The sequence below is a fragment of the Eretmochelys imbricata genome, chromosome 1, assembly GCF_965152235.1.
Source record: "Eretmochelys imbricata isolate rEreImb1 chromosome 1, rEreImb1.hap1, whole genome shotgun sequence".
Lineage (NCBI taxonomy): Eukaryota > Metazoa > Chordata > Testudines > Cheloniidae > Eretmochelys > Eretmochelys imbricata.
Genome location: NC_135572.1, coordinates 197,894,158 through 197,913,091, shown reverse-complemented (window position 1 = coordinate 197,913,091; position 18,934 = coordinate 197,894,158). Strand labels below are relative to the sequence as shown.

The 18,934-nt window shown below is 40.2% G+C and overlaps 1 protein-coding gene across 5 annotated transcripts in view; it reads right to left on the bottom strand.

The window, feature by feature from the left end:
* Positions 1 to 5,131: 5,131 nt before the first annotated feature.
* The window catches only part of SENP7 (SUMO specific peptidase 7), a 71,853-nt gene continuing 58,050 nt past the window's right edge, over positions 5,132 to 18,934 (bottom strand). For 3 of the 5 annotated variants that reach the window (XM_077821454.1, XM_077821472.1, XM_077821465.1), the window contains exons 18-24: positions 17,529 to 17,621; positions 15,259 to 15,476; positions 14,696 to 14,745; positions 12,038 to 12,078; positions 11,706 to 11,774; positions 8,912 to 9,062; positions 5,132 to 7,466 (exon numbers count right to left, since the gene is read on the bottom strand). In XM_077821454.1, the coding sequence (XP_077677580.1) occupies positions 7,329 to 7,466; positions 8,912 to 9,062; positions 11,706 to 11,774; positions 12,038 to 12,078; positions 14,696 to 14,745; positions 15,259 to 15,476; positions 17,529 to 17,621 (760 nt within the window). In that variant the 3' untranslated portion in view covers positions 5,132 to 7,328. Of the gene's footprint in view, positions 7,467 to 8,911; positions 9,063 to 11,705; positions 11,775 to 12,037; positions 12,079 to 12,743; positions 13,037 to 14,695; positions 14,746 to 15,258; positions 15,477 to 17,528; positions 17,622 to 18,934 lie in introns of those variants that run through there. The other 2 variants (XM_077821488.1, XM_077821481.1) reach the window with 2 other exon arrangements.

Sequence of the window (18,934 nt, the reverse complement as noted above, 5' to 3'; positions counted from 1 at the left end):
TGCTGAAAGCAAGCTCCTTGGAGTTAGCAGATGGATTGAGGAGACAATTTTTTAGTTTTAATCTGGCCAGCTAAGCTCTTTACCGGATCTTGTCATGTCGTTAACAAGGACAGTACCTTTCACACTTAATTAAGCATGTTTTTCATTGGCTCTTCAACTTCCTTCTATTTTACACACACTAGCCAAACAACATCAATCCATGTTAAGATCTGGTCCACAGTGGAAGGTTTTTGTCATTAACATCTTTGCTCCTCCTCCACTTGTATTAGTTACATATATTTGTGAAGCTTTAAAATAATGTGCTGATTGACTTAGATCCTCACCCCCCACATAGGTAGCAATGAGTCTCTATTCACATCTTTCTTCAGGTGACAGAGCTAGCAAAGTATTGCTACATCAGATTATAGCAATGCACAGACCTTACTCTGTAATACCCCTGTCCTTAGCATGGCAGAATGGCAGCTCACTCCCAGATTCTCTCATCTCTTTTTAAAGATTAACTAACCTATGAATATTATAAACAAGTCATCTGTATAGACATCAAGTCTAAACAGCTGTTTGGTTAACAAGTGAGCAACTTTAAATGTAATAAGGAAATGGAGGAGAGCAAATTGGGATGCTGCCGTAGCATGGTACAATGAGAGAGACCCAGCAACAGAAGCCGTCTCAGATTGCTTTCCAGGAGAAATTTGTCATGGAGTGGCAAGGTTCACTGTGAGGACTTACAAAATGGGCAAGACATCACCACCAATCCAAGTATCCTGATCACAATATCAATTGCTCCTAACACAGAAGCTCCCAAACTGTGGTCTGTGAGAGCTGGCTGATCCCACTGTGCTGGTTCTCCTTGTTTACAGCTTCTACACTGCATGAAAGCCGCTAAAAAGATATTACATAGGTTCCAAATGTTATTTTTTTAATATAAGGAAATTTCTGTGATCATCACAAGGATGTCATACAATCCTGAATGGAACATCATCTGCATAATTGCAAATTGGAAGGGAGTTGCCCATAAAACAATCTCATTGTTACAACATCATCCACATTATGAACAAATTTAAGAAACCCTGTCCTAAGAATATATTATACAGGCAGAAAGGGACCAAGAACAGCATGTGGGGAGGGGAACAGATGGCTCCTACTAGTAATATGTGGCCAACACACACCAAATGACACCAGAAAACAAACAAGTAGGTTGGTTAGCCCTTCAATCCTTATTTTTATCAGGGCAGATTGATTTTTGACCCAAATCAATGTTAGGATATTGTAGTAAGTTCTTACAGGTCAAATAAGTCACTTTTGCTTTTGTCTGCTCCTTGTGCTAAGTAACAGAAGTCATGATATTACAAAGCAGTGAGATTTTCCTCACATCTTTCTTTAAAAGTGCACTGATTTGAAATTTTCAAACTAGACACGAAAATGTTGTTCCCATTATCCACCACTGTGCAGTTGGTCCTAGACTATCAATGCTACAAACGCTAATGCAGACAACGGCTCAGGTACTACGCCACTATGACCACTCAACAAAACCTAGTCTGAGCACATTTTTATGACACAGTGGTAAAAATGCGTGAGCCCTGTCTACGTCTTAGAGCTTGCACAAAGGTACAAAGTTTTCTTGCATAGATACAACGGTAGAGGGGCAAATTCTGAGTGGTGTTGAGGAGCACCAGGTACTCAGCCCCATTCAGAATTTGGATAGTATGAAGCTTGACTACCTTTCAACACAGCCTGCCTTAGCATTTCTGATGGCCATTTAAGATTTTCTGAGAAAGACAAAGGCCTTTCAAATATTTAAATGTGGTTGTAGTAACAGTAGCTGTTAAAGTTCCTCCCCCACTCTGAACTCTCGGGTACAGATGTGGGGACCTGCAGGAAAACATCCTAAGCTTACTTTTACCAGCTTAGGTTAAAACTTCCCCAAGGTACAAATTAATTTTATCCTTTGTCCTTGGAATATCCACTGCCACCACCAAACTCTAACTGGGTTTACTGGGAAACTTAGTTTGGACACGTCTTTCCCCCCAAAATCCTCCCAACCCTTGCACCCCACTTCCTAGGAAAGGTTTGGTAAAAATCCTCACCAATTTGCATAGGTGACCACAGACCCAAACCCTTGGATCTGAGAACAATGAAAAAGCATTCAGTTTTCTTACAAGAAGACTTTTAATAGAAATAGAAGTAAATAGAAGTAAAGGAATCACCTCTGTAAAATCAGGATGGTAGATACCTTACAGGGTAATTAGATTCAAAACATAGAGAATCCCTCTAGGCAAAACCTTAAGTTACAAAAAAGACACACAGACAGAAATAGTCATTCTATTCAGCACAGTTCTTTTCTCAGCCATTTAAAGAAATCATAATCTAACGCATACCTAGCTAGATTACTTACTAAAAGTTCTAAGACTCCATTCCTGTTCTATCCCCGGCAAAAGCAGCGTACGGACAGACACAGACCCTTTGTTTCTCTCCCTCCTCCCAGCTTTTGAAAGTATCTTGTCTCCTCATTGGTCATTTTGGTCAGGTGCCAGCGAGGTTACCTTTAGCTTCTTAACCCTTTACAGGTGAGAGGATTTTTCCTCTGGCCAGGAGGGATTTTAAAGGGGTTTACCCTTCCCTTTATATTTATGACACTAGCTCATGCCAGTAACTTTATATTTGAAGGGTCAGATCTTCATCCGGCATAAGTCAATGTAGCAATACTGACTTCAATATTGCAATGCTACCAGCTGAGGATCTGCCCCTAAAAGGTTATGATAGCAAAATGCATTACTTAGAATGTACCATTTATTGTTTTAACATTTAAATATCTTAAAACACGCAAAGCAACTGAGTTGCCAAAAAAACCTCCTCTGTGATAATAAAACTTGCAGACGCTTGAGTCAAATGAATACATGCCTCCAATATCTAAAACCTCTCAAGCAGCATTTTTTAAAAGCATTCCATATTTTAAAACAAGCAACTTTAGAACTCCAACAGCTAATAGCTGAAACACACATGCCAAATTTCAGCCCAAAAGGAATTAGAGGCGAAGATTCAAATGGCATTTCCAATTTTAAAAAAATCTTTCTTTTCATTAAATTTTAACTTTCTGATGTGTATCAGAACTCTGTATGAAGCATTATACACGCGCATGTATCACCTTGACCTTAGCTCTAACACGATTTTTATTTTCCTTTTAACTATCTTTGTGTCACTGCTAAGAAGCAAGTATATTACTTGTGTTACAATTTTTCTGGAGGGTAACAGAAACCTATTGAATGCATAATTTTATTGTGCAAACACAGTGCTAAAATAATTTCTTTATTGGTATTTGTTGTGCATACAGAAAACAAACAAATATATTTTCCAAATTAAAAAGACCATAGAAACATAGAAAAGTTTCAACCACAATTTCTTATGAGCGTAAAAGGGAAGATAATTTATCAGAAAACAATGCAAAATAAAGATATGTCCAAGGCAATGTCACCGATTAACAGTTCTAAGAAAGACGTAGGTGTCTGTAAAATCCTCCTGTCTTTTCCCCTCTTCCATGGTTCAAATATCAAGCTTCTAAATTGTCTCTTGTGATTGGATTGCTAAGAGCGCAATTACACTTTAAGCAACATCTTAATCATACGACAATCTCCTCAGCAACATATTATTGTGCATTATTTGAGTAAGCAGCAGCAACTTGGAAATGAAATAGTCAACCAAATTAATTTAACACTTCTAAATTTAATCTGCTCACAAGCTCTCCAGTGTAGTAGTCTTAGTCTTCCTCCTCTTTGGAGCTGTTGATCTAGAGTACACATTTTACCTTGCTCAGCAATTTGAGTGAAATCATGACGACAGGATGCCTGCAGTTATCCTTTCACAATATTTTCAGCATCAGCATGATTGTATAGTTGCTTTAAGAACATCCCCGTGAGGCCTTTCTTCTGACTCTAGGTTGCTGAGCTTAAATCTGGAAACAGGAGGATTTGGATCCCTGATTACCTAATGAAGCATCCTCCGCCTCTGCCATTATCAAGGTAGGAGTGCTGTGTCTGATATCCCCCCATCTTTTTCACTTGTGGGGTGTAGCATGTGTCTACTAAAATGAATTAATTTCAGGTTCAAGACTCAGAAGTTTAGTCTCAGATAAGATAGGTGAATTACAAGAGGTCTATGCCTTCCATTCCAATGGACAAATCCAGCAGCCCACAAACACTTTTTAAAATATACACTTGACTACCACAATCCTTTGATGCCTGCTGATGACTTGTTATTTACACATTTTAATCAAGGATTTACTTCCTACAGCCTTTCATATCTTCATCTTTGTTTCTGCTGGGTTGCTCTTGCAGTGAGTTTCTCGAATTGACCTTTCTGTGTCTTGGTACCAAAGCATTCTCTGTAGGGACCAATCTTCTGAAACCTGCTTTCACTGCTGGCCTGGCACTACCAAGGTTTGGCAACCTTCATTTTAAATAGACCTATATTTTGTAAACTATAGGTTTTTAAATAGAGTAAAGCACCCTGATGCCAAAGTTATGCTTGCAGAGTATAAATCTTTGCTATGAACTGTAGCTTTTGAACTAGTGTTAAACTCTATGCCCTCAATCCCCTAGTCCACTATACTGTGCTTGACCTGGAGAGGTCGGGAACATGTGGGCAAAGTTGTTTGTACTGGTTTGGCCCCTGATGCAAGTCAGAGCAGTCTCAGGGTGGTCTTATGTTGCCTTCAATGGCCCCCAAAGTGCCACTGCAGAAAGCATGGATCTCCAGAGCTCAATGCTTTCCGGCCACACCCCCTCTCACTCACAGCACATCCATCAAGCAGGGAAGACTGAAAGGGGAAGGCAATATGGTTGGTTGAGCCAGGCAGAAAATAGCCTTGTTGGCGGTCAACAATCTGGTTCAAAAAGAATTGAATGCTTTTCACTCAAGGAGTTGTGAACTATTAAAATGTCTTTTTAAGGGCTGAATAGCAACAACTAGAATAGTCGTGTTCAAAATTAATTAGATAAGTTACAGTATCCAAAAAAACAAAAACAAACAACCCCACTTGGGTTAACAACAGATATAGTAGGTAAGTGACAAGTTGATAAAATACTCCGATTTATATTTAACTCATTGGTTATAAAGAACTGGAACAATCAAGTCCAACAACTTCTAAAGATTTTTAATATCAAACACTGGCATTCTCAAAACACATTTCCATCATCAATTTGTAAGAAAGGTCTCAATGTCATAAAAGTGATTTTAAAAGATTGCCCCTTCTTTTATTGTTTAAAATGTACAAACAAGCCCATCTAAAAGAGTTGTAAAAAAAAATTTATAATACAACCTTAACAGGCTCACGAGAAAAAATACCCATCAACTGAAAAAGCTTAGTGTGACCATACACATTTATTTACTTATTCTTTTATCCATGTCTACAATAAATACAAAAACTTACGTCTATAATAATTCTGATGGTGTGGTTAAGGTAAGGAAAGCAACACATGTTCATGGAGGCTGAGACTGATGCTCTTAACCCATGCAAATATGAAATGAAGTTGCTATAGTTTAAGACTGAAAAGGTCAACTGAAAAACGAAAAAGGAAATGATGTTAAGCCCAGAAATGCATGACGACTGCCCCCAGTAAGCTGGCCGAAGAGAGGCAGAAGGTAATGGCACTCAGCAAAGAAACTTGGTTTAAAAATATTTTTCCTCGCCCCGTAAAATCATCCAGCACTTCCTGGTTTGAGACAGAATGCATTTCTATGCTGAGTGCGCTCCTACAGTGAAGGCCAGATCCTCCCAATGACGTAAATTAAGTCAACGGAGTTGCACTGGTTTACACCAGCGGAGGATCTGGCCCAGAGCCTCAGTTCTAGAGGCATGCAACACATTTCTGGCCTTCCCTCCATTTTCATTTTAGTTCTGCAATTCGCTTTCAGCTTTGAAGGCTCCAACTTTTTCTGGTTGTCAGCAGCAATGCTGCTCTAAAACATCGGCCCAGGGGAGGGAGTGCTGTTGATTAACTGAAATACAATTATTTCAAAGGCAGCTCTGAAACATGCACTGACTTACCACAGAGAACAGAAGAAAGCTCCTTTTCAACACAGACACCTAACTCCCATTAGTGACCTTGGGAGAAATACACATATATTGAAAGGTCATTAAACCTTTCTGTGACTAACATCTCTGAAAAACTGGCTAAATATATATACACTCATTTGTTCTAGCTTATCAAATAAAGGCCCAGTCCAAACACAAACATCCGAGTATCTTTACTCAATAGGACTAACACCCATCAGTAAAGTTATGTACAGACCTAATTGTTTGCAGGAATGGACACTGAATATGTATGCAGTCTCTTAAGACATATTACATATATGCATATAATGGGCTTTTTTTGAGTGAAGGCATGTGCATATATTTCACATTAGAGCCCCTAAAACGAACATACTGGGTCAAACCTTGCTTGTCTTATACACATACAAGTCATCCTATCAGAGTGAATAGGACAACCCACAAGAGTAAGATGAGTAGGATTTAATTTACTGTCTTTGCAACAAGCATGTATTTATATTTTAAAATCAAGACCATTTTCTAAAAATTTGGTTAAAGAAAAAAGGATCTAAAAATATAGAAAAAAGTCCACTTTTCACCTTGCAAGGCTCCAAGCTTCACCCTGGAAGCAAATGTTTTCAGCTCCTTCAAAAATAAGTTTTATGATGGAAACACTTAAACAGCAATTTCTACTCTCAGCAGGCTGACCTCCTGTTGGGTGCAAGTTACTCCTGATTCAGTTTATTACAAAATATACCACAAAAGGCATCTCTAAAGAGATTCAGTACTATATTCTCAAACTAAAAAATACATAGTATTCATACTATACACGAGAATTGCAAAATGGGGAAAGTTACAACATGAGGTCTGAGATCATATTATCAGTTGCCAAGTTAAACAAGGAGGCATCACATATGACACCTATACGCTTACTCAGCTCCCAGAGTTACATGAATGTAACAAATGGTGAGGAACACACTCCTTAGAATTAAAATATTTTCACATCTTTGCGGCACATACCTGTATGCTGCTTCCAGATTCCAAGTGAAAATTCAGTTAGCCAACAAATATTAGCTTTAAATTACATATTTATACTTTATCTATACCCTACCCACACCCTCACCCCCCCTGCATCCTCTAAACATACAATTCAAATATAAAGCCTCAGAATAAATTTACAACAAACCAACAATAATACTATGTAGCATTTTTTCTTTCTCATAAGGGAAAGTCTAAATGCTCCTAAGCAGCTTTCCAGCAATTTTATTCAGTAAATGTTTGTGCCAGGTTTGGCTGAACAGATTCATTAGCTGCTGCTGCCGCTTTGCTGTTGCAAGTGCAGTTGCAAGATCAGGTCTCGAATTTCTTCCCGTTTGCTCCTCACCACCCGACGAGGGAACCACCGCTCCAAGTGCATTGGCAGCTCAAAGTTAACAACAGGATCCTGGTGGCAAAAAAAAGGTCGCTTTTAAAAGATATCTTTGCACTTGCAGTTTTTTCACTAGACTTCCATGCACACTATTGCTGACACTGGACAGCACTATCAGAGTTTACACTCCATACAGTGTTAAAGATTGGAAAGGTACAATAAGGCATAAGCTACACAACGTAGCAGTTTGCCTCAGGAAACTGGATAAGACCCTTTTAAAGGGTCAGTTTTGAGAGATACATTCTGACATCTCCTGTGCCCAGCACTCACATAGGCAGAGAAAGGGAGGAAGTCCCATCTGAAAGGACAGCATCTGTAGAACCATGGCCCTTTGGGAATGTATCTTAATTCATGGTGAGGGAGGAAACAACATTCTGCAATTAGCAAGGAGAGGGAAGACAGCAGGATAGGAGGGAAAAAAGGGTGACACTGAGGGGCAAGAGAGCACACACCTGTGCACATTATGCCCGCTAGCGAATTAGTCTCACATGGCACTGAAAATTGTATGTTGCAGGATGAAGTTTTCTAACAGCACAACAGTCCCACCTGTCTCCCCTGCCAGATTGCCTGCTGATGAAGAAATGACAAGCGTGAAGAATGCCTCTACGGGGTTCAGCAGGACATCAGAGGGGGAGATTGCAGGTTAAGCCAGGACCTCTTGCCCTGTGGCTGGGACAGAATACTTGCTCTGGCACTGGGACCTCTATACCACATTATGCTGGTGAAGGAGGAGAATGGGGGCAGAGAATGTGCTTGTCCTAACTAAACCAGATGCTTGGATGCCACAAATCAGCTTCCACAAGCCCAGCCTGTGGGCAGATATGACGAGATTTTTTTTAAACCAACTTACTTATTACTTATTTAAATGATCACACACATTTAATCATTCAGAGGAAGAAAAATGTGAAATCTAAACATTAAAGTTATAATGAAGAGAAAAAGGTAACAATCAGAATATAGAGAAGCTCTGCACCAGGTGGCTAGAAAGTGAGCTGTTCAAAAAGATCAGCGCTGAACTCTGGCTTAGACCTACATAGGAGCGTATCATGCTCTTCTGCACAGAGAAATTTGCTCATGGGCTGAGGACCCAAACAGAACTCTCCATGCACAGGACTTTGGTTCAGGGAATGTAGGAAAGGGGCAGTACAAACATGCAGGGGTTCCCTCTTCCCCCGCCCCACATGCTCTGCACAGACTTCAAATACACCAGCAGGGTTGGGAGTCTGAGGGTAGAAGCCACCCTGAATCAAGCGGCCAGAAAACTACACACAAGTTGCCTATACTCCAGCTGCAAAAGAAAACAGAGGGGCAGCCCTGCCTCCAGGTTAAGGGTAGATCTTCTCTCCCCTTCTTCAAGTGGAACAATATATTATGCCTCACCATTAGGCGTTCAGAGAGATTTGAGGATTTCACCCAGAAGAAGGTTATAGGCAGACATTTGTAATATTTCTATATTGTACCTGGAAGAAGGTTTCCACATACTGCAGTAAATATACCCCACAATCACTGCTGTTATCCTGTTTCGGGACTCTGGGACAGAAATCCAGCATCGTTGATTTGCTGAATTCCCGGTGTGTTTTTCGTTTAGCTTCCCACTCTATTTCCAGGTACCTGAAATAAAACAGAGTAAGTTAAATACGCAAGATGGGCCTGCTAAACTCTGACCTTTTTTGGGTATTACTCAGTACTGTCCTAGAACAGGCAAACAACACAATTTTCTAATCAACTTGCTTCCACAACCCCTCACAAAAACTCACTTGAACAGTTACAGATAATTCCATGGTTCAGTTTTGGGGCCGTACCAAATAATTTATATCATGCATAAGATAGCCAAGGTAGAGTTTAAATGGGAAGGTAATTCTGACCAGCCATCTGTGCAGGGTTTCCTCAAGCCATCAGAAAGACACAATGGCACTTCTTAAACACTTGAAGGAGCTATAGTTATCCTGCATGATTATTATGCAGAGTGTAAAATTTGTGAATTAGGTTCATGTTGTCAAACATTTCACACACACAAAAATTAATAAAAAGCATGTTGTTCACGTTAAGCAAACCATAAATATAACATCAGAATTTAAATTAGGAACAAACTGAACTACTTGCAGTTAGATTACAGCAATTTCAATTTGACAGTATACCCTATCTATGGTAAAGATTAAATGACAGCCTTTAGGAACCACTTTTGTAACATGATGCTGGCAACAGCTACACATTGAACCAAATGTTCAAAAGTGCCCACTAATCCCTATATAAAAGGATAAATGGACACAAATCAGATATTAGGAATGGCAATATACAAAAACCTGTAGTAGAACACTTCAACCTCCCTGGACACACAATAGCAGATTTAAAGGTTGCCATCCTACAGCAAAAAAACTTCAGGACCAGACTTCAAAAAGAAACTGCTGAGCTTCAGTTCATTTGCAAATTTGACACCATCAGCTCAGGATTAAACAAAGACTGTGAATGGCTAGGCAACTACAAAAGCAGTTTCTCCTCCCTCGGTGTTCACACCTCAACTGCTAGAAGAGGGCCTCATCTTCCCTGATTGAACTAACCTCGTTATCCCTAGCCTGATTCTTGCTTGCATATTTATACCTGCTTCTGGAAATTTCCACTACATGCATCTGAAGAAGTGGGTATTCACCCAGAAAAGCTTATGCTCCAGTATGACTGTTAGTCTATAAGGTGCTACAGGACTCACTGCCGCTTTTACAGATCCAGACTAACACGGCTACCCCTCTGATACTTGACATTAATTTTGGATTCCTTGAGACATGCTGGGTCTGATTTTCAACCACCCACAGCTTTTGCTGGACTTCAGCTAGAGCTGCAAGCATTCAGTGCTTCTGAGGCCTCTCAGAAACGAGCACCCAAAACCCACACCACTCCTGAAAAGGTAGACAGGCCACTGAAAAGTGGAAGGTACACACCCAATTGAATGTAAGAGCTTCAGAGTTCAAATGAAGCCCACTCCCTAGTTAATACAAAGATCTGTGCGCTCATATTTTCATCCAGTTTAGAGCTAATTTACCATTGGCATGACTGCCCTCTCCTATGAGAAAACCCACAGAAAAGGCAGGGCCTAAAACTACCCCAAAATAATGCCTAAAGCAGATTTTAGAAAACATCCAATCTTGATTTATAAAGGGTCAGTGATGGAGAATCCACCACAACCCTTCGTAAATTGTTGCAACAGTTAATTACTGTTTTTAACCACCCAACAATTTACCAAGGGTCCTGGTGGAGTCTCCATCACTGACCATTTTTATTAGGTCTGCTGCATTTTACTCTTTTCATTAAACACAATAAAGAACAAGAACAACATCCCAGTTCAGCCCCAAATACTTTATATTGTCAGTAGGGCATTGATCCAAAAAAGATTTTGTGTATGCTATGTTAAAGTCATTTGCTCTGTGCAACACCACTCAAAGAATGATGTTGTAACGCTTGGTGTTGAAAGGGTGACACCAAGGATTCGTCATCGAGTTCTCTTCCATCCATATACTTACAGTAGTGCTTTTGTTCTCATTTAGCTCAAGTTACTACTCCAACTCATGATAACAACTTGAGAATATGATCATTTAAAAATTATATACGTTTATATTTCCCCTAAATACTTTTCTGTAAGGGCACTGAGTTTGCACACAACATTTCAGGGCAGTTCTTATTCTTGCCTTCTAAGACAGCTACTAATATTTTAATCTGACTAAATCAGTAATACCAAATATTTAGCCACCCTCAACCAGGCATCATATTTCATCTGTGTGCAAAAATGCAGTAACTGCATTCTACTGAAATGTTGTAATTGTACACTCACAAAACTGAAGGATACTCTTTGAAAAATTGGCCATTTTAAAAGAACACTTTCAGGTTTAAAAGAATTACACAACAACATTCCTGACCTGCATTATCACAACACCTTAGATAATCGAAATGAAGTTTGTTTTTTTTTTGTTTTTTTTTTTCAAGAAGTCTAGCATACCTGTCACTTTTTTTCTTTTTTTGCACTCTATTTAGTTTGGATATTGAAGCAGGCCTGTAATCGTGTCAATCCTGTAGAGAGATGTTTACAACTGAACAACAGAAGTTTGCGTTGCAGGCTGCTGTTTTGTTTTTAAATAAATCATGGAAACTTTTCTACTGCTCTTAGGTTTTGTACAATTTTTTGAAAGAATGTAAATCAGATATTTTGGGTCTAAAATCTGCTTTGACAATGTCCCTGTCTAACACAAGAATAAAACTGTTACTTACTCTCTCAAGATCTGAACTGTGTTCTGCAGAGAACCTGCTTTCAAAGAATCCAGGATGAGTATACAAGGCCTGTTGACAGCAAAACAAAAATCAGCTTAATCTTTCATTAGGCATATTAGTTGAGTGGCAAAAAGAGGTTTTTATTTTGTGACTTAATTTCAGTGGTAATATGAGTAGAAAGGTCAAGGAATCAGTGGGGAAACCTGAACAATGCACCCCTTAAAGGTAACCCTTATTATGTGTAAAGTTGAATCAAGTGCTCAATGTTGCTGCCAAATTGTTGAATATGGACACTTACGTGTTGTTACATTATTATGAAAGCATAAACCTACCTTTTACAAACCTTCTTTAATTTGGAATTATTTAAAGAGCTCTGAAAAACATAAAATAAATTTTACAAGTTGTAACCAGAAAAAGCACAAAATGACTCCATATTTTTATGAGGTGACACCTGATAAGTTAATATGTAACAAAGTGATCAAGAAACTGAAATACCTATGATATATTCAAAACTATCAAATATTAATGTATTTCACTGAGAGGTAAACAAAAAAGGGACTTCAACATGAACTCTGAAATGATAAAATTCTAACAGAGGACTCATTAAATAGTATTTCTTGTTTTTAAAAAATCCTTTAAAAAAAAGATTTTGCTGCTCCCCGTTTGATGTTTATTGCGATCATTTCATAAAGGGAGAAAATTGACTAGCTAAGTAGCATAGCGGGGAATCAATGAAACCCCAAAAAATGCTGTCAAATGCACAAAGTAAACACTGAAAAAATAGGGAAACTTTATAGAAACTTGTTTTCCACTAACTTCTTTTCTGCTAATCTTAGGTACTATAATAGGGAAATCTTTTTAAAATAAGTGAGATTTTCAAGGTAACTACATCCCTTTTAAATATTCTCTATTCTAACTGCCACCAACAAGAAATGGAGGTTACTTACCTGTAACTGGAGGTTCTTCGAGATACGTGGTCCCTATCTGTATTCTACATACGGTTACACATGCGCACCATGGGCCTGACTCTGGACATTTTTAGTAAGCAGTGTCCTTTGATCTGCACCTATGTAGTGGAACTCATGTTCTGAACCAAGGGCACAAAGGGCAGTGTGGACCGAAGCATCTCCAGCTCCTTTTCTTACCATGAATCTAGAGGTGATCTGCAACAGTGGGGATGAAGGGCAGTAGTGGAATACAAATACACATCTCAAAGAACCTTCAGCTACAGGTAAGTACCTCTGCAGATGGCAAATTCATTCGTTCCGAGTTCAGGGAGGGGCAGAGAGGCAGATGCTGCAGTTGATGGTGATATGAGGCAGAGCTGGTGGCTGTGGGTAGGAGACACAGTTCTTGAACCCAGAAACTCTTGGCATAGTCCCTCTTTGGAGGAAGAAGCTCACCGGGGTGGGGAGTAACTAAACTAACTATAAAAACACTAAAATATTACGCCATTAAAGAATTTACAAATCGTATTCATAGGTTTACAGAACAGGAAGGTTGAAGCAAACATGGGATTCTGACTCAAGCCATATAGCAGTAAGAAGGAACTGGAGAGGCACCAGTCCTCGCTGCCCTTTACGCCCTTGATTCAAAGCACAAGGAATTCCACTGGATGTGTGCAGACCAACGGACACTGCTTACTAAAATTTTCTGGACTCGGATTCATGGTGCACATGTACACCCCATGTGTGGAATACACACACGGACCATCACTCGAAGAAGCACTAAGGACGAGATGGAGAGTTTACTCTCAAAGAGGGAGTGAATGGCCCAGAAGAAGCTGCGGAAAGGAACTGTGACTCAGATGCACCTCTCTGGGTCAATTTCTCCTGAGCTCCTGGTTCAGGTTTGGGGGAATATACTGCATCAGCTCATTACTAGCCATACATCATATTCCTGTCCCTTGCATCCAACCAGCTTTATTAGCTGGTGCCTGGGGGAGGTGCACAGACATGACTCCTACTCCCTTCCCCTTTCTCATCCACTTACTTTCAAAGAGGGAGTACCAGATGCTCAACCTCTGCTTTCCATCTTGTGCCCAGAATCTGACCAAGTCCTATGCAGTCACATGGGGCGGATGGGAGGAGTTCACACCCTTTCAATTCTTTCTGCAGCTGCATTAGACTGAGCCACAATCTAGCCCATACCCTTTCTTAAAATCAACAAACATCTGCCTGCCTGCATGTTTTTCCCCTTAGAGTTTGCTCTCCCTGCCAGTCCCAGAGGTGAGAGTTCTGTAGAATCCAACCATCCTAAAGACACTTGAGCTTCTTTATGAATCAGATCTTCCATTACACCTCTCTCAGTCTTTAAAAGAACAAGCAGAGCCCATCAGCTCAAGATTGGGCTCAGAAGATGCAGAATCAAGAAGCTATAGGGAAACATGTTTCAGATACTATGAAAGCAATAACCCAGCCTAAAAACAATACTGGTTTGGATGCAGATAGTAAACTTTGCATAACAGTCATGCAAATTTACCAGCCCAGATATAACACATACTCCTCTGCTCTTCACTAGACATTATAATGATTTATTTCCTTATCATTTTGTTCAATATTCAAAAAAACTTGCTCTAAAGAGTAAAATTTTACAAGGTTGAGCTGTTAAAAACATTAATGGAAATTATTACCCTCCTCCCCACATGTAATTCACTTCTCCTGGAAGTCAACCTACTTCGCTAATGAAGAGCCTGATGGCAAATATCAAGTAGGATCGGAGGGGTCAAGTCAATTTTACAAAAATGTAATTTTATTTTAAAGCAGTGACATTCAAGTAGTCTAGTTATGCCAAGCAAAAATAAAACCCAAGCGTGTCCTTGTCCAATACATCCAAATATACACTACTACTTGTTATTGTTTACCTAAAAGGACATTAGCAGATAGTTTTGTCCTAAATTTTATTTTTAAATGTAATTTTTAATCTGACAGTGTCAGATTGCCACTAAAGACTTCACTGTTTCTCCCTTGTCAGTACAGAAAAGTACTTACTTCATAATGATTTGACTCCAAATTTGGAGATGAAGCATGATGATCTTTACCTAGTGTGAGACAGTAAATTTAAAATAAGAACAATTATTTTCTATTTTTTGGCTGAAATATTTGCATTTCTTGATCAATGGCTCTATCCGCATTGTAAAGAAGATGGCATGAACATAAGCTAGCTTTAGTTCCCTTTGGTACAAGCATGTCTGAATGGCTGAATATTGCTGAAGAAACTCACTAGGGTCCTGATCCAACTCGCACTGAAATCAATGAGATTTTTTTCATTGACTTTGATGCGAGTTCGGCCAGGATCCTAGTATGGAAACCTCACTTAGGACTAAATCATGCGCTGTATCTGCACATGCCACTTTCATTCATGTCTAAGAAAGTTGCACACAGGCATCAAGAACATAATACAGCCCCTAATATATCAGGGAATTTTACTACATATGGTAACCTAAAAAATCCACTAAATCAAGCTTGCAAAGAATTAAGTTTTCTTTGATAAGTGCCTCATTAAAGCATGAAGCTAACAGTTTTTCATCATTTTCTTTTTAAAAAATCACTACCGTCTGAGTGCAGATTGCTCTTTACATCCAGGTCTTCTTTCTTCTTCCAGTTATCACTGAAGACCAGCACTGTGTTGGTTCTACCTGTTTCTCTCTTCTTTTCTGACTGAAGTGGAGATTGCTGAGTCTGGGACTGCAGTGACCCCTGATTTGGACAGTCCTCATATACTGCTTCTTCTAACCAAGGAAAGCAAATAACTGCAATGTACCAGTGAGATCTACCATGGGGATGAGAGGAAAAATAAAAAAAATAAAATGTCAGCAATTCAGTATTCAAGAGTCCTTTAAATGCTGTGGAAAGCCTTTGGTACTAGTGAGCTAATGGAACTAATGCATTGTTGCTCCACTGTATGTCTATCAGTTCTGACCTTTACGATGTTCATTTAGAAGAACACAATGATACACATATACTCCTACTCATTTCACTTCTGCAGCAGGACACTGTTGTAAAGATAATTCTCACTTTCCTGGTTCTCAAGTACTTCTCCTATCTGGTTCTCAACACACACTCCCTGCAAACAAACAAAACAAAAACCTCAGGATACCCTAATCGAATGATCAGTGCCAGGTATGAGAACATGGATATAGTCCACAATATATTCCGCCAACCTGAACACATTTACATGACCTCACTCTACAGCTGCTCTTTTGTATACACAACTTCCACTGACATCACTTATCAACTTCAATGGGACTTCCACGTGTGGGGCAGTGTAGAATCAGGCCCATATATTGGTACTGGTACTGCAGTACTATGGCTTGTTCTACAGGGAGCTGCTTACAGGAAAGTACCCAAGTTCATAGGGTATATGATGGCAACTAAAAAAAAAAACACCCTAAAAATACAACCAAGCCTTTCTGGAATAAAGACCCACAAAGCAAAGGTTACTGGAGGCAAGGAAATAGCTTTCTTCAAACCAGACGCATATGAAATGCTAACATTTGGAGGAACTTTATTTTAAACTAGTTATATTTTCCGCACAACGAACAGGATTGCTCTTTATTTTACTTTTAAACTCAGAGTCTATGTAATTATTTTCTTGCTGACCAACGAGAGAGTATCCGCACTCGGAAAAGCTTAACAGTCCTGGGAGTGTTTGTACTGATCAACCAAAGCATTTCTAACCCTGGTACATAATGAGAGCACACCCTAAAACTATTTAGATTACTCCCCCACTTCAATTCTGACATTTTAGCCAATCCCCTAAATTGCTAGAGTTAGAGACTAATCTGTTACACCACTGGAAATGCGGGCTCTTCATCTAGGTTAGGGGTGGGAAAACTACGGCCTGTGGGCCGGAGCCGTTTTAAGCTGGCCCACGAGCTCCAGCTGGGGAGTGGGATCTAGGACTTGCCCTGCTCTGGCGCTCCAGCTGGGATGCCGGGTCGGGGGCCGCACCACGCGGCTCAGCCCCGTTCCAGCGCTCTAGCTGGAACCCAGGGTCAGGGGCCACTCCACACGGCTCCTGGAAGCCACAGCATGGCCTCCTCCAGCTCCTACACGCTCCAATGGCTCCCTCTGGCACTCCAGTGGGAGCTGCAGGGGCGGTGCCTGTGGATGTGACAGTGTGCAAAGCCGCCTGGCCGCGCCCCTTGCGTAGGAGCAGGAGAAGGGACATGCTGCTGCTTCCGGGAGCCGCTTGAGGGAAGCGCTGCTCAGAGCCTGCACCCCTGAGCCTCTCCCTACACCCTAACCCTCTGCCCCAGCCCTAGCTCTGATTCCCCCTCCAGCTCTCCAAACCCCTCATTCCAGCCTGGAGCACCCTCCCGCACCCCAAACCTCTCATCCCCAGCTCCACCCCAGAGCCCACACCTCCAGCCGGAAACTGCATCCCTTCCTGCACCCCTGCCCCAGCCCTGATCCCCCCTGACCTCTGAACCCCTCGGTCCCAGCCCAGAGCACCCTCCTACACCCCAAACCCCTCATCCCCAGCCCCACCTCAGAGCCCGCATCCCCTCCCACACTCCAACCCCAATTTTGTGGGCATTCACGTTCCACCATAAAATTTCTATTCCCCGATGTGGCCCTCAGGCCAAAAAGTTTGACCACCCCTGATCTAGATAGACAGCATGGTGTTTAGTGCTTTAAAATCTATCAGGAATCCCTAGCTTTCTAGTGGCATTTATTTCGATTGCTGGTGAATCATAAAATATTGGACCCTGGAAATTTCACTGCTCCCTTTGAGAGTAAATTTAAAATGTTTGAAATTTTAAGATTCAGAAAATGGCCCCACAAAAAACTGTTTCAAAAGTATGTGTGTCATACTTACTCCTCATTAACAGGCACAAAGATATAATCTTTATTAAAGATGTTTATATGTCGAGTCCACGTTCTTACTCTTTTATGTCTTCTTTGTGCCACTCTGTGAATACAAAAACAACAATTACCATTGGTTTGTTTCTTTGGGTTTTTCTGCTGAAGAACTTCAGTGTTGCCAACGTTCATTAACTTACTGCAAGTCTTGCAATATGTGGTGTTCCTCTTAAAGTCGCAGGTACCAGAGTCATGCAATTATTTGAGACTCTCAGCTGACAGTGATAAAAGGTTCCCAGACTTCCCAGTTGCAGAGAAAATTTTGTACCATGTGACTCCCCACCCTCACTGTATGCTCAAGGCCAAAAACCAGAAAGTAAGTAAAATGAACTCTGAATATCTTTTTAAGTGTCATGATTTTGGGGACCAAACTCATGATTTCTGAATGCTTAGGGCTGGCAATACAGCTGTGTTAACTTAAAATCAAAGCAAATATTTGGGAATAATTTCTTCTTCTGTGTCCGAAAAGAAGGGCTCTGCCAATTTAAACATCTTTAAAGGGAATGTATTTTAAATGTACTTAACATTCATGTGCTCACAAAAGTGTCAGGCTGGAAATTAGCTCCCCGATAAACTCTACTGCTTCCCACCCTAAACAAGTCCTTTTTTAAAAAATCTCAAGAGCACTTCGAGAGGGGAGATGCAGAGGCTGGCAAAACACCTCATCAAGAATCTATGAGAAGTCACTTACAGAACAGGTGGACTGATCTGTATACTGAGTAATTTTCTGAGTCTTTTCAGTTAAACTTATTTGAGCTAGCTTATCCATAGATTTTAAGGCCAGAAAGGACCATTATGATCTTCTAATCTGACATCCTGCATAACACAGGCAATAGACCCTCATCCACTAACTCCTGCACCAAGCGACTGGCCATGGAAGATGGTGATATTAGGCTTCTGTAACAATTTCTAACCAAGGGTCTTCAATGATTTACAAACAAACATTCATGAACTAAACCTCACAACACCCCTTTTGAAGACCAGTATTATTGACTAATCCTATCTTACAGAGACAAAAATCTAAGGAACAGAATTTAAGGGCTTTGCACAAGATCACACATTGTGAAAGAGCTAGGAATAGAATGCAGATCTCTCCTGGTTCTGTGTTTGAACTACTAGACCATATTTCCTCTCCAATTTACAGTGAAAAAATATAGTTCCATTTTTAAGGGAGACTGTCAAAAAATCTTCAGGAAATCAAAACTTAGTTTTCACGTTTTCTAATTTAGCATAGGATGATGTGAAAACTACTGAGTGATTTGTAAAGTGCTACACATTAGTCAACTTTGAGTGAAATACACCCTGTTCCAGAAGCCATCTGTATTATTACAACCTGAACTGTGGCAGTGTCTGGGCAAAGGT